The sequence below is a fragment of the Amphiprion ocellaris genome, chromosome 14, assembly GCF_022539595.1.
Source record: "Amphiprion ocellaris isolate individual 3 ecotype Okinawa chromosome 14, ASM2253959v1, whole genome shotgun sequence".
In the NCBI taxonomy this organism is placed as follows: domain Eukaryota; kingdom Metazoa; phylum Chordata; class Actinopteri; family Pomacentridae; genus Amphiprion; species Amphiprion ocellaris.
Window position 1 is genome coordinate 7,186,194 of NC_072779.1, and position 12,410 is coordinate 7,198,603.

Below are 12,410 nucleotides of genomic sequence, written 5' to 3' on the forward strand. Positions count from 1 at the left end.
TGTTTCTTGGTGTGTTTTAGGGCTTTGTACTGGATAGTTGTCTTGGTAAATGAGGTTCTTTATCCACAGTCAGCACATGGTGCTAATGTGTGCAGTGATTAGTGGATTTGGTACAGTTGAGTTGTGTCTTTGTCTTGGCTGTAGTGAGTCTTTAGAGGTTTTTGGTCAGACACATTCTGTGTTCTTGTTTGAGAACCGATGTTGATTGTCCAGAAGGTAAGAGTTCCTGTCCTGATTCTCTGTTCTCAGAGGTTCTCTGGTAGGCTGCAGGAGACTTTAGCGTTTGGGTTGTGCTACTTTGGGTTTTTGTACGGTTTCATTTGGACGACTATCTTGAGGCCCCTCCATGTGGTTTAGTGAGGTTTTCTGCAACAGTTCTACAAAGCAACCTGCAGCAGAAGAGACTTTGAGAGTTTTTAGGAAGTTCTGGAGACCAGACTTTAGAGCAGCAGAAACATTTGTCAGTAGTTTGAGAAGGTGAGCTTCAGAGTAGAAATGAGATGGAAACCTTCTTGACCCGTGTGGTGAGGTCCTGTACCAAGAGTTTGAGCAGGTTGTGAAGAGTCTGTAGTTCTTTGGTCTGAAAGCACAAGAAGAGTTGACTCATTAAAGGAGAAAACAGGAGATATTGTTGGTTCTTCTGTCGCTCTGCAGTTTCCAGTTTCCTTAGACTGAATATCAAGTTTATATTTTAAATGATTTCCCATGTGAGTCCAAGAAGACTTCAATAAACTCCCTCCATCCCCTGGACACAACATATTTTATTACCATGTTAAATGTTTTTTTTTTTTTTTTTTTTAATGTTTCTGAGTTTTAATCAGTTTTTTTCTCTTTGCTTGTTTAGTTTTGTCATCTGTGTAAAAGGTGCTAAACAAATAAAGTTGAACTGATAAACTGAATAATTGACTAACTCATGATTGTGACAACAGAAGTATTTTCATTGTGATTTAAGGGTTTATTTCATTTTTAAGGTTGGGGTTAAAATCTTGACAGAAAAAGAAGATTAAAGAAATAAACTACATAACAAAAAGCAATTAAATCAACAAAAAAAATTAATACAATAAAACTTTTAAAAAGTTTTATTATTAAAAAGATTTAAGAAATTTAAGATGTAATTTTCTAATTAAACATTTAATTTTTTTATTAAATGTTTTGTGTTTTTAAAGGTTTAATAATCTAATTAAATGTTTTGCATTTTTTAAAATGTTTAATATTCTTTAATTTTATTTTTTAAATGTTTAATTATGGAAAATATTTTATCTGTAATTTTTAATATTTGTATTTTAAAAATTTTGTTTAATTTCATAATGACATGTATGTTGTTGAATTATCTAATTCAATATTTTGTCTGTTTAATAGAGTTAAACATTAAATACAATTAAATTATATGTACATATACCACCTTTTAATGTTTAGTTTTCTTTTTAAATGCTTCATTGTATTTTCAGTTTAATTCCTATTTGAAGTTTTATTGTCTTTAAGATGTAATTTTTTCTAATTAAACATTTAATTTCTTAATTAAATATTTTGTCTTTGTAAGGGTTTAATAATCTAATTAAATGTTTTGCATTTTTAAAAATGTTTAACATTCTTCTTGTTGAATTGTATTTTTTAAATGTTTAATGATGGAAAATACTTTATCTGTAATTTCTAATATTTGTATTTTTAAAATTTTGTTTAATTTCATAATGACATGTATTGTATCGTGTTGAATTATCTCATTCAATATTTTTGTCTGTTTAATAGAGGTAAACATTAAATTACATTAAATTATATTAAACAGACAAAATATTGAATGAGATAATTCAACACGATACAATACATGTCATTATGAAATTAAACAAAATTTTAAAAATACAAATATTAGAAATTACAGATAAAGTATTTTCCATCATTAAACATTTAAAAAATACAATTCAACAAGAAGAATGTTAAACATTTTTAAAAATGCAAAACATTTAATTAGATTATTAAACCCTTAAAAAGACAAAACATGGGTGCCCATATAGCTCAACGGGTTAAGCGGGTGATCCATGTACAGGGGCTGGTCCCTGACGCAGCGTCCTGGGTTCGAGTCCCGCTAGTGGCCCTTTGCTGCAAGTCTTCCCCCGACTCTTCTCCCCCATTTCCTGTCTGTCTCTCACTACACCTATTCAATAAAAAGACAAAACATTTAATTAAAAAATTAAATGTTTAATTAGAAAATTATATCTTAAAGACAATAAAAGTTCAAATAGGAATTACACAGAAAATACAATGAAGGATTTAAAAAGAAAATTAAACATTAAAAGGTGGTAAAACATTTAAAAAGAAAAATCTTAAAGATTTAATCGAAACATTAACAGACTGTCTGAAGGTTCAAACTAACAGAGAACTACTCAAGAACTTTTAAGATTTCAGTCCTCAGACTGTGTGAAGGTTCAAACTAACAGAGAAGTACTCAGGAACTTAGAAGATATCAGTCCTTGGACTGTCTGGAAGTTCAATCTAACAGAGAACTACTGTGGGACTTAGAAAATTTCAGCCCTCAGACTGTGTGAAAGCTCAGGTCCTGAGGACTCGGGAGGTCTGGAGGCTTTGAAAGTCTTGGAACTGAGGGTTCAACCCTCCAGCACAAAGGCTAAAGTCCAACCTCCTGAGAAAAGCGGTCGAGTCGAGACTCAAGTTAAAAAAACTCGAAAATGGCAAAAAAATAGATGATAAATGCGCAAAAAAAATAAGTATCTGAGTGAGTAGCTCAGGGGGTTAGAAGACAGATTACCAAGTGGAAGGTAGTAGGTTCAAGACCCACCACTGGCATTTTTCTTTGTCTTTGTCAGGATTTTGATAAAATTTAAGAAGGGTCTGGTCTTGAACCAGCGACCTGCAGCTCTACAGGTAAACCTTTAACTCACTGAGCTACAGATCAGAGGAAAAGAAGTAATTTCGTCGTCCCTTTGGCATCGTAGTTAATAAAGTGACCACATGGGTGGAGCCAAGGCGGAGTCTGGGTAGAGAGTAGGCGGGGAGGTGGGTGGCGGCCTCCCCCCTCTACAGACCTGACCGTGAACACTGTCGACACCCACCTGAGGGAGAAGCTGCCTCAGATCTCAAGGCTGCTTGGTCGTGGTCTTTCTGGCACGTACTCTTCCAAGATGAGCCGGGAAGTTTAACACTGATGGAATGACACCAGGTCTAAGCCGACAAACTTCCAATTCCTCCTCAACCCATAGTCTCTGGGAAACCTACATGGAGTAAGAAAAGTAGACAGAGAAGTAATTAAGTCTGTACACAACATATTAAAAAGAAATCATGCTAATAAATTAAGTACAAATAACCGAATTCGCCAATATACTGGAGAGCAGAGCTATTTAATTTGATAAGTATAACCTTGTTTAGTAACATTTCTATTATTTGAGAGCAGTCCTAAAGAACTGCCTGTAATCCCAATCATAAAATGGGTTTGGAGGAAGAACATAGATGGTAATCTGGATATACATGAGTTAGGCTTTATAACTACTATTGGTAGTATTGGTGGTAGTTATAGCAATGTGACTACTACTAGTAGTAGTGCTAGTACACTACTGCTGCTGATACTGGCACTGCTACTACAACTTGTAATACTATTACAAATGCTGATACTACTTCTACAACTCTGACAGCTGTTTATACTACTACTGCTGCTTGTACTTTTAGTATTACTACTACTGCTTGTACAACTATACTACAGCTACTATTAATCGTCTGGTATTTGGTTGTCAAGCTGCGAGCTCGCCTTAGTGTTTTGCTAGTGGCTAACTAGTTAGCTCTCATAGACTGGAAGCTCTCAACAAGATTTCATAATGAAAAAAGAACCAAAAACTATTCTTACCTATGAAAAGCCATTCCAAGTTTCCTTGTCTCAATCGTACGACGTAGTGTGTAACTGTATGCAGCACAGTGAGACGGCATACTTGTTGTTTCTGTTTTCACGCCGTCTACATCAACGGAATGCACTGAAACTTTTCCCCCACTAGCTTAGCCTCGCCGTAGTGCGCAGCTCAAAGGGGCGTGTCCTAGCTACTCATTCATATCTATGAGAACAACAGTGGCTGCACATAAGGACGCCTGACGTTGATTAGCTGCGTAAATACCATTATATACAGTCTATGGTAAATACGTATGTGAATCGCATCATTGGCTGCAGCAGCCAGTCACCGGTCACTCACTGACTCACACTGAAAAATAGCACAGAACGAATTGTTACGTGTTTATTTTATTTACAATTTAGGTTGGATTTTTTTTTTGTGCGCAGCGCAGATTTTCTGTGCGCGGAGACCGTGTCAGCAGTGCGCAATTGCGCACGCGCGCAGCTTAGAGGGAACAGTGGTCCCAAAACTGTTGATAAATTATTTCTCAATAAAAACTCATAACCAGTTACATAAGCACACCCTCTTTACTGACCTCTTTACCAATAAACCCCAAGACATACTTTGCCAAAATCCATAATAATCCATAAAATCTTTATTTGCACCAGCCCCATGTGAAAATGACATAAGTCTGTATTTGTAGAGCATCTCATGAATGTAGCAGCACCGTTTAAATATTTCATAACACAGAATATAAGCAAAGAGTATATAGGGATACAGACAAACATGGGAAATAAGAAACGTGCTCTTCAGTAGTTATTGTCATTATTATTACTAGTAATATTATTTTTGTGTCCACTACAACCCATACAATCATCTAGTGTAGTCAAACAGGAATGTGTGCATGGCGAATCAAATCCAAAACAATCCATGAACCAACGACCACGTCTTGATTGCACTTCATATTATTGACCACTAGATGTCCTACTCGAGCACTGTGTGTCATTGAGGCCTCGAGTAATGAACCATGTTTTGAATGAAGTGTCGAAGCCTCAACAAAGCCTCGATCAGCCATCACTACTCATGAGTTAAGTAACATAAAGCATGTCGCAAACCCGCGTGAGAATCAAAGAACGTAAAGCAGCGTCATGTCGCAAAAAGCACAAGACGGAGTTTCTTTGCGAAAAATCTCTTTTTTATTCTTCTTTATTTTCACTTATATAAACTTAGAGTATGCATAGTGACAAGAAAACACTAACACAATCGTCGCAGGCTATTTAATGATATATTTGCTGTAATAATTAATAAAATTAGGTTAGAAACGATAGAAACGATAGAAGAGAAATGGCATGATAGACACTTTTCTATCGTTCTCACGATATGTATCGTCATATCGCCCAGCACTACTCTGTATGGTTTAAGACGGAGTAAACGGAACAGAGTGAAACATTTCCTACTGATAATGACTGATGAAAGCAGTGGAAGTAAACAAATCAGGAATTTTGCACACTGCAATTAGCTGAAAAATGCTTTCATTTGATTGATTGTTTATATTAAACTTGTTGCAGCTTAGTGATCATAATGATAATTATCAAAATAAATTACACAGAGTTGGAACAGAGGTCTCTAAATAATGGGATTTTCATTTGGGTTCAGTTCAGGTGACTTCTCACAGGTGTGTTCTATCCAATTGGTTCACTCATCTTAATTGGACTCAACCATTCAGAACAGAGAAGAGGGGTGATGTAGTTTGCTGTTTATTGCTTTTTATTGTCATTTGGGTTTACTTTGTCTCTCAGTTAATGTTGCATTTCATCATAATATATAATTCCTCTATATTGTTGTACTTAAACACTGTAGATTTTTAATCCTCTGCAGACTGTTTATGTGCACCACCTCTGTTGTAAACACAATAGTTGGCCCGTAGGTAGCTGTGAGGCTTTCAGTCATATATTTGTCTACTAACTCTGCTGTTTCCTTGAGATTTTTTGAAAGCCTGATGTTTGAAAACTGTAGGTTTGGACTGTTGTTAATTTTACTGTCAAGAACACCTCAGTGCTGCAGGCCTGCAACCATTTTTAAGTAAAACTCTAAATCCCCTCAGTCGTGTTGCAAGCCCTTTAATCTGTTGCAAAGTTCTCTTGTGGTTATCAGACTGGAACAGTTGTCAACTGTTTCAGTGACTGCTGTGGCAAGATATCACGTTCAGAAATTAGTGTCAAACAAACTGTGTTAGTGTTCTGGTGCTATCATCACCAACTGACTGCCCAGATCTTTGTGCAACGTGATATAAGCTGGGCTGCTTTGAGGCAGCAAGACAGTCACTAATTCTCTATAGTGGAAAGGCCCCTGGGTGAGAATACAGCAGAATGTTGCGCAGGTTTCTGGCTTCACAAGTTGGTCTGTGGGAAGAAAAGTGGAGAACGTGAAATATTGAACTTGAGTGATGGAGAACTTTAGAAACAGTGAGACTGTCTCTAAAGAGGACTGGCACCTTGTCAGAGGAAAATAAAACCTCTAAATCCACACCAGAACACCAGCAGTTGCTTTGATGCCGCAGATCTAAACTTAAGACTGTTCAAGCTCACAAGTATTCCTAGCAAAAAGTGTTTTAAATGTTGTATTCAGGCATATTTTTTTCCATCCAGTGTTAGAATGGATACGTGCAGCTTCGAAAATACTTAGTAAACCGCTTTAAGCAGCATTTTCTGCCTTTTCTTTGGAAGATTTTGGTATATCCATGTTGTGTTTTCCTCTCTTTGTTATGTTCCTCTTTATTATGCACCAAAATGTGTGTTTTCTTCTCATCTTGCAAGATTCTGTTGAATGATGATTTAGTTTAGATTGTCTGTTGACTTTACATATTTGTTTTAAGCCATAAAAAGACAAACGAGCATTTTACAGTTACAGTTTTACAGTTACAGTGGAGCTGTGAAGGTGTAAATAAGTTGTCGACCATCATTTGCATCACGTAAAGAGGAAATGTGCATACAGCTATTTTGGGTGTCTATCTGATAATTACATTATCGTTTTCTCAAGAGGAAACAGAGATGTTGATGCAATAAATGCAATTACAGAAAGGCAAGACAATCTAATTATCAGCTTCCCTTTGATTGTAAAACTCATTTACAAGACGTTATATAAGTTTTAATGTTGATTAAGCCTCCATCTTTAGATACATTCAGTGAAGTTAATGTGAGTGGAAAATCTTTCTTTGATTTATTTTTTATTAAGTGCTCTCCATAGGTTTAGAAGTAAACTTAAATATTGTGTTGTCAGTTTGGTCATAATGCTGAAACACTGACCTCACTTTAGAATTGGAGACAGTTAGATCAAATACAGTTCCTAGTCTCTGAATGACACAGTTTTGTGTATGATGGCTAAACGTAGCATGAAGTGTAATTTGAAGTAACACAGATTTGCATTTTGAGAAATGCTGGCTCCTGGAGAAAGTAAAATAAACACGTTTTCCTGTCTATGCTAAAGACAAGTCTGTTTTTGCTTGACAGTAATCTGGTTAAGTCTGGTTCCTAAACTCACCTCCTGCATGCATCTTATATATAAACAACATGGGGACTTCCTGTAAAAAGCCCGCTGTCTCTGTACACCACAATGTGGTTGATGGAGAAATGAGCAAGCGACCAGACGCCGTCCTCTACTTTGTCAGAGGAAGTTGCACCTCTAAATCGGAGCAATTTTCACACAAGAACCACAAACACAAACGGTCTTGTGTTAACGACACGCACCCAATGCTTTAAAGGAAATATGGAGGTCTAAAGGCAGCAGTGTTGGTGGAAGGATCATTGTAGGTCAACTTAAATATGGTGGTGTACGGCTTCAGTGGGCCTTAGCATTGGGCGATAAATCAATGTATTGACTTCTTGCACCACATGCAATATATTTGAGCTGTAGTTGAATTAAAGCACTGCTTCAAAGGAATCTTATTGATCTTTCAGATTTGGTGATGGCACTTTAGTGGATTCTCTAAACTTGAAACTAGACCCTATAAATTTATGAAATCCAAGACATTCTTTGTCTGACGTCATGGCGTCCACATTTCTTTGCAACTCAACGGCAATTTTTAGGGTTAAGGTTTTTCCGAATATTATTACAAGAAAAAGAAAAGGAAAGGACTGCAAGTTTTAGGACACAATCATGTTTTACATATGGCAAATACCTGGAAAAAATGCTTAAAATGAGACAAGCTGCAGGAATGCAAACTGTTAATTTGAGAGGAATAAAACACTTTATGTATATTTAAGTTAAATGTGCTAAAATTATTGTATCCACATTAATGTTGTTCATTAACATTCCTTGGGTGAAATGTTTCATGTTTCTAATTGGAGCCATTTATTTAAACTGGTCCAGCAGAGAGTAAAAGCACAGGGGCAATAAATAACATCCACATTATGTAAATGCCCCAACAGGTTGTGACAGTGAAACCTAAAGCAGCTTATTGGGATTTAGCCACCGTTAATTTACATCTTTACACCTGCGCTTATTATGGTATATCTACTATGGAAAAAGACTTACTCTTAAGTTCTAGTTTATTTAAACGTATATTTGTTATTTAATAAAAATAAATAAATATAAACAACAACAATTTTAAGTCACCAACTGTTGAAGCAACGACTAAAATGCGTTGCAGTGCAGCACCCATCAGACAGAGGGCGCCAGAGGTGTTGGTGGTGACAGAAGCCTTTCATCCCAGGCGACACCGCTTCGTAGAAATTCCCCGCTCTGCTAGCAATGACATCAGCGTCTCCTCCCACCAACCAGGCTGCAGGCCTGCTGCATGCAGAGATCCTCTATGTATGGGAAGATGTTCCATTCTGCAGTCTGTGGTTGAACACCAGTAGACCTGCAAGCAGCAGGACTGGCCTCCAGGCTACAACTTTTCACTAGTGTAACTAGTTGAAATAACCGTAGCCAAATTATTTTTTTCTCATGAGAATAAATCAGACTGGATCACATTTTATGACTATACCTACTACACTACGGACATGGATGCACCCTACTTCTTTACATCCTCACTGCACAGCTGCTATCTTCAACTGTTAACCTACAGGTCAGGAGATCTGCAGTTACTTCCACCCTTTTTTATTCTGACATTAGCCTTACATTTGGTTGTTTCAGATTGTTATGTTTATGTCTGAGTCTGCTCAAGGTCTGCTAACACATTCCTATTTACTCTGTTAACACCTCGGGGTTATATATGGTGACTCAGTGCCATCCTCAATTAGAGCTAAAATGCTAATCAGTCCGTTGTCTGACTCATGACATTTGCTGCTTCCTGTTTAAAGATGCGCTGCTTTTACTTGTTTTATATGGCAGTAAGCTGAATCTATTTGAAGTCGGAACTGCTTGACAGTCAAAGTGGGTGTGTTACTTATTTGCTTGTGTGAGACAATTATTAGGGAAATAACCAGGCAAACAGTTAACAATGGAAATAGTCACTGATTGCCTTTCCTAACTTTACCTTCCTGTACATTTGCAGTTTTTCATTAAAGTGTCCATTCATGTCCTCCTGGGGACAACAGCAGGAAAAAAATTGAATCCTGAGTTCTAAAGTGTAGACTTCAGACATTCAGGTAGAACTAAGAAATTTATAAAGTCAAAAACTGCTCAAGTTTTTCATCAATAAGTTGCATTTGAGCATTCAACAAAGAGGAGAAACCTCTAACGATACATAATACCTGGAGTTATACACATGGAGCAATGGGACAACATACACAAAGAGCCTTCGGGTCTGACTAAATTATTAACACCTAAAGGCTATTCACGGGTTCAGGTCACATATAGAATAGCAGTGACAGATGAGCACTCAAGACTTGTCACCTTATTGGTCATACTTCCTGAATTTAAAATAGTTATATCTCCAATATTTCTCTCCAATAAGCCGTTGGTTGTATACTATACATGCTACATAATTTGTACTAAACAGGGGTTCCTAGTCAGATTTTAGCCATGCGGTGCGTTGCCGTGCGGGAAAATCGCATCTAGTGGACACATACCTTTAGATCTGCACCGCTCGCCGCCATGTTGTTTGTGTATCAAGCGCGGGGGGGAGGGGGGCGCGCACTCTGAACTACGGGAGCCCAGCAGGCAGGCGTTGGTGGCGGATGTTGATGAGAAAATCGATTTTCATTAAAACAAATCGACATTGAGTACAAAGTCGAATTAATCGATAAAATTGATTTATCGCCCAGCCCTTATGGATATACACATTGTTATGTGCAGATATGATACTTTTACTTTACATTTTGTTGCTGTCACTGCAATCATGCTGATGGCCTTTAAACATTTTTTTAACAGTTTTTATTTTTATCGCCATTCACACCCTTGCAGAGGTGCTAGACTGTCTTGCTTTTCTTCCTGTTTTGCTGCTTTACGCTTTGCAAATCCTCAAAAACAAGAAGCTACGTTAATCTTTTGAGGTTTGCTCTTACTAAGTAGTAGTTTCGTAACAAAGCTTGCTGGTTTTAGTCTTGACATTCATATTTGATTGGATAAGATGTAGCAGGAGATCCCAAATTCTGCCTGTAACAGCGTTTCTGGAAATATTATCAGAGTGGGCTCTCTTTTCTTTCGCTCATCTCTGCTGTGGAGCAGCTCCAGCAGCCCCGCCTCCTCACCAGTCAGCCCTGCAGTTCGGCCCTCTGATTGGCTGACCCAGATGTCCGTCAGGGGGGATAATCCGCGTTGGGGCAGGCTGCTGACGGTTTGCGGCGTTGAGCTGAGCTGAGCGGGGCTGCTGGAGGGAAGCAGCGCATTTAAAAACCGCCCAGGGAAGAAGACACCGCTTTTACGAGCTGAGTTTAGTATATTTTTTTTTTGCCGCTTGCCTCCTTCACCTCCTCGGCCCGGATCGACTCTGGTCGCTGCACGATGACCCGGTAGGGTGGAAAGCTGCACCGGCTCACCTGAAACAAGTGGACACGTTTTCTCCTGAAGCCTACTCCGGACTCTGTGACTTTTTAAATTTCATTTAATCTTATGCCGTGTTGGATTGCTGCTGCTGCTCTTCTCTGAAACACTCCTGCTGGTGTCAACCTGTGCGTAAAAATCCAGAAAATCAAGGAAAAGCGAGGTTATGTAGGTGGACGTTTCTCTTGGATTCACCTCCGCCCTGTTGTTTACATGCTGTAATTGGGTTTTCCATCATTTCCAGCAGCAGCAGCAGCAGTAGTCATAGTAGTAGCACAGGTTTTCTCCCTCCTCTTCTTCATCTTCTTCCTCCTTCCTCCTCGTGCTGGAGCAGAAGATGGGATTACCTGCCCTGGAGTTCAGTGACTGCTACCTGGACAGCCCTCAGTTCAGGGAGAGACTCAAGTCTCATGAACTGGAGCTGGACAAGACCAACAAGTTTATCAAGGAGCTGATCAAAGATGGAAAGGCTCTGATCCAGGCTTTGAAAAGTAAGTAAAGGCGGAGATGCTGCTCATATATGAGGAAGCATGTGATTTCTGTGCATGTGGGTTTGACAGAAAGCATTAAAAAGGTGTGCGTGTGTGTGTGTGTCTGAAGGTGATATCTGCAGCTCTGGGAGTCTTATCTGTTTCATTGGAGTCATATGAAAACCTCACACTGCACTATGTGTGTGTTGCTGATAAAAGCACCTAACAGAAGCAGGCGGGTGGATGTGACTGAGCAGTGCATAGTGTCCTCTCCAGCTGTCCACACCTTTGTTCCCATCGGTTTACATTAGGAGGTATTTAGATGGGTGCTGGCATTTAGGTGAAAGTGTTTCAGGCTTTGATGTTGCTCTCTGTTGATAAGAGGGTGAATTATGTGACTCTGATAGCGAAAACCGCGATTCTACATTACAGTCATGCTTCATTTTGTGTGTGATTAATCTTGAGTTTAGGTTTAAGGCCGGGAGTCATAATATTTGGGTGTAAAATAGACTTTAAAGGTCATATATGTTTGGCTCTCATTGTGCTACTGCACCCATAGTTACAAAAACAATGTTCAGGAAGAAGTTAATATAAACATGACTTATACAAGCAAGTGGGTGAAAAAAAGAGCATACTTGAAATATACATTTCACACTAGCTGCTTTCTTGCCTAATGTTCATTCTTTTAAAGCTGTTCTACTCTGGCTAACTGAATTTGAATGAAACAAAATTTATAAGGGTCAATATATAATTGAGGGACGTTTGAAGTCCATGGGATATAGCTTACATACATTTTTATTGAAAGTAAAAAAACTAATCTTTTTTATGTTCATCATGATCATGTATTTACAAATTCCGGAAGTATTTATTATGGAAACAATCACTCATTAATAAAATATGACTGGATATCACTAAAATGTCAACTAAATAACCGTCCGAATTTAATAACAACCACTTTCAAATTAGCTAAACAATAATAAAATGAGCTTATTCACAAATAGTTTTGATTGTGTTCTTTTTATTGAGATAATCATGACAGATACTCCCTTTTTGGCAATATATCAAACTTTATATGGAAAATAACTAATTGTATCTGTGTCTGAGAAATCACTTTCAGCTAAGTTACCCATTACAAAAACACCTCTCAAGGAAGTGTGTTAATTCCAGATCACATGACCTGCTCCAC

At 37.9% G+C, this 12,410-nt stretch overlaps 1 protein-coding gene across 1 annotated transcript in view; it reads left to right on the top strand.

The window, feature by feature from the left end:
- The first annotated feature begins 10,538 nt into the window (after positions 1 to 10,538).
- Positions 10,539 to 12,410, top strand: part of LOC111584545 (rho GTPase-activating protein 26-like) — a 91,335-nt gene continuing 89,463 nt past the window's right edge. The window contains exon 1 of the mRNA XM_023293706.3: positions 10,539 to 11,245. Coding sequence (XP_023149474.2) covers positions 11,092 to 11,245 — 154 coding nt within the window. The 5' untranslated portion in view covers positions 10,539 to 11,091. The remainder of the gene's footprint in view (positions 11,246 to 12,410) is intronic.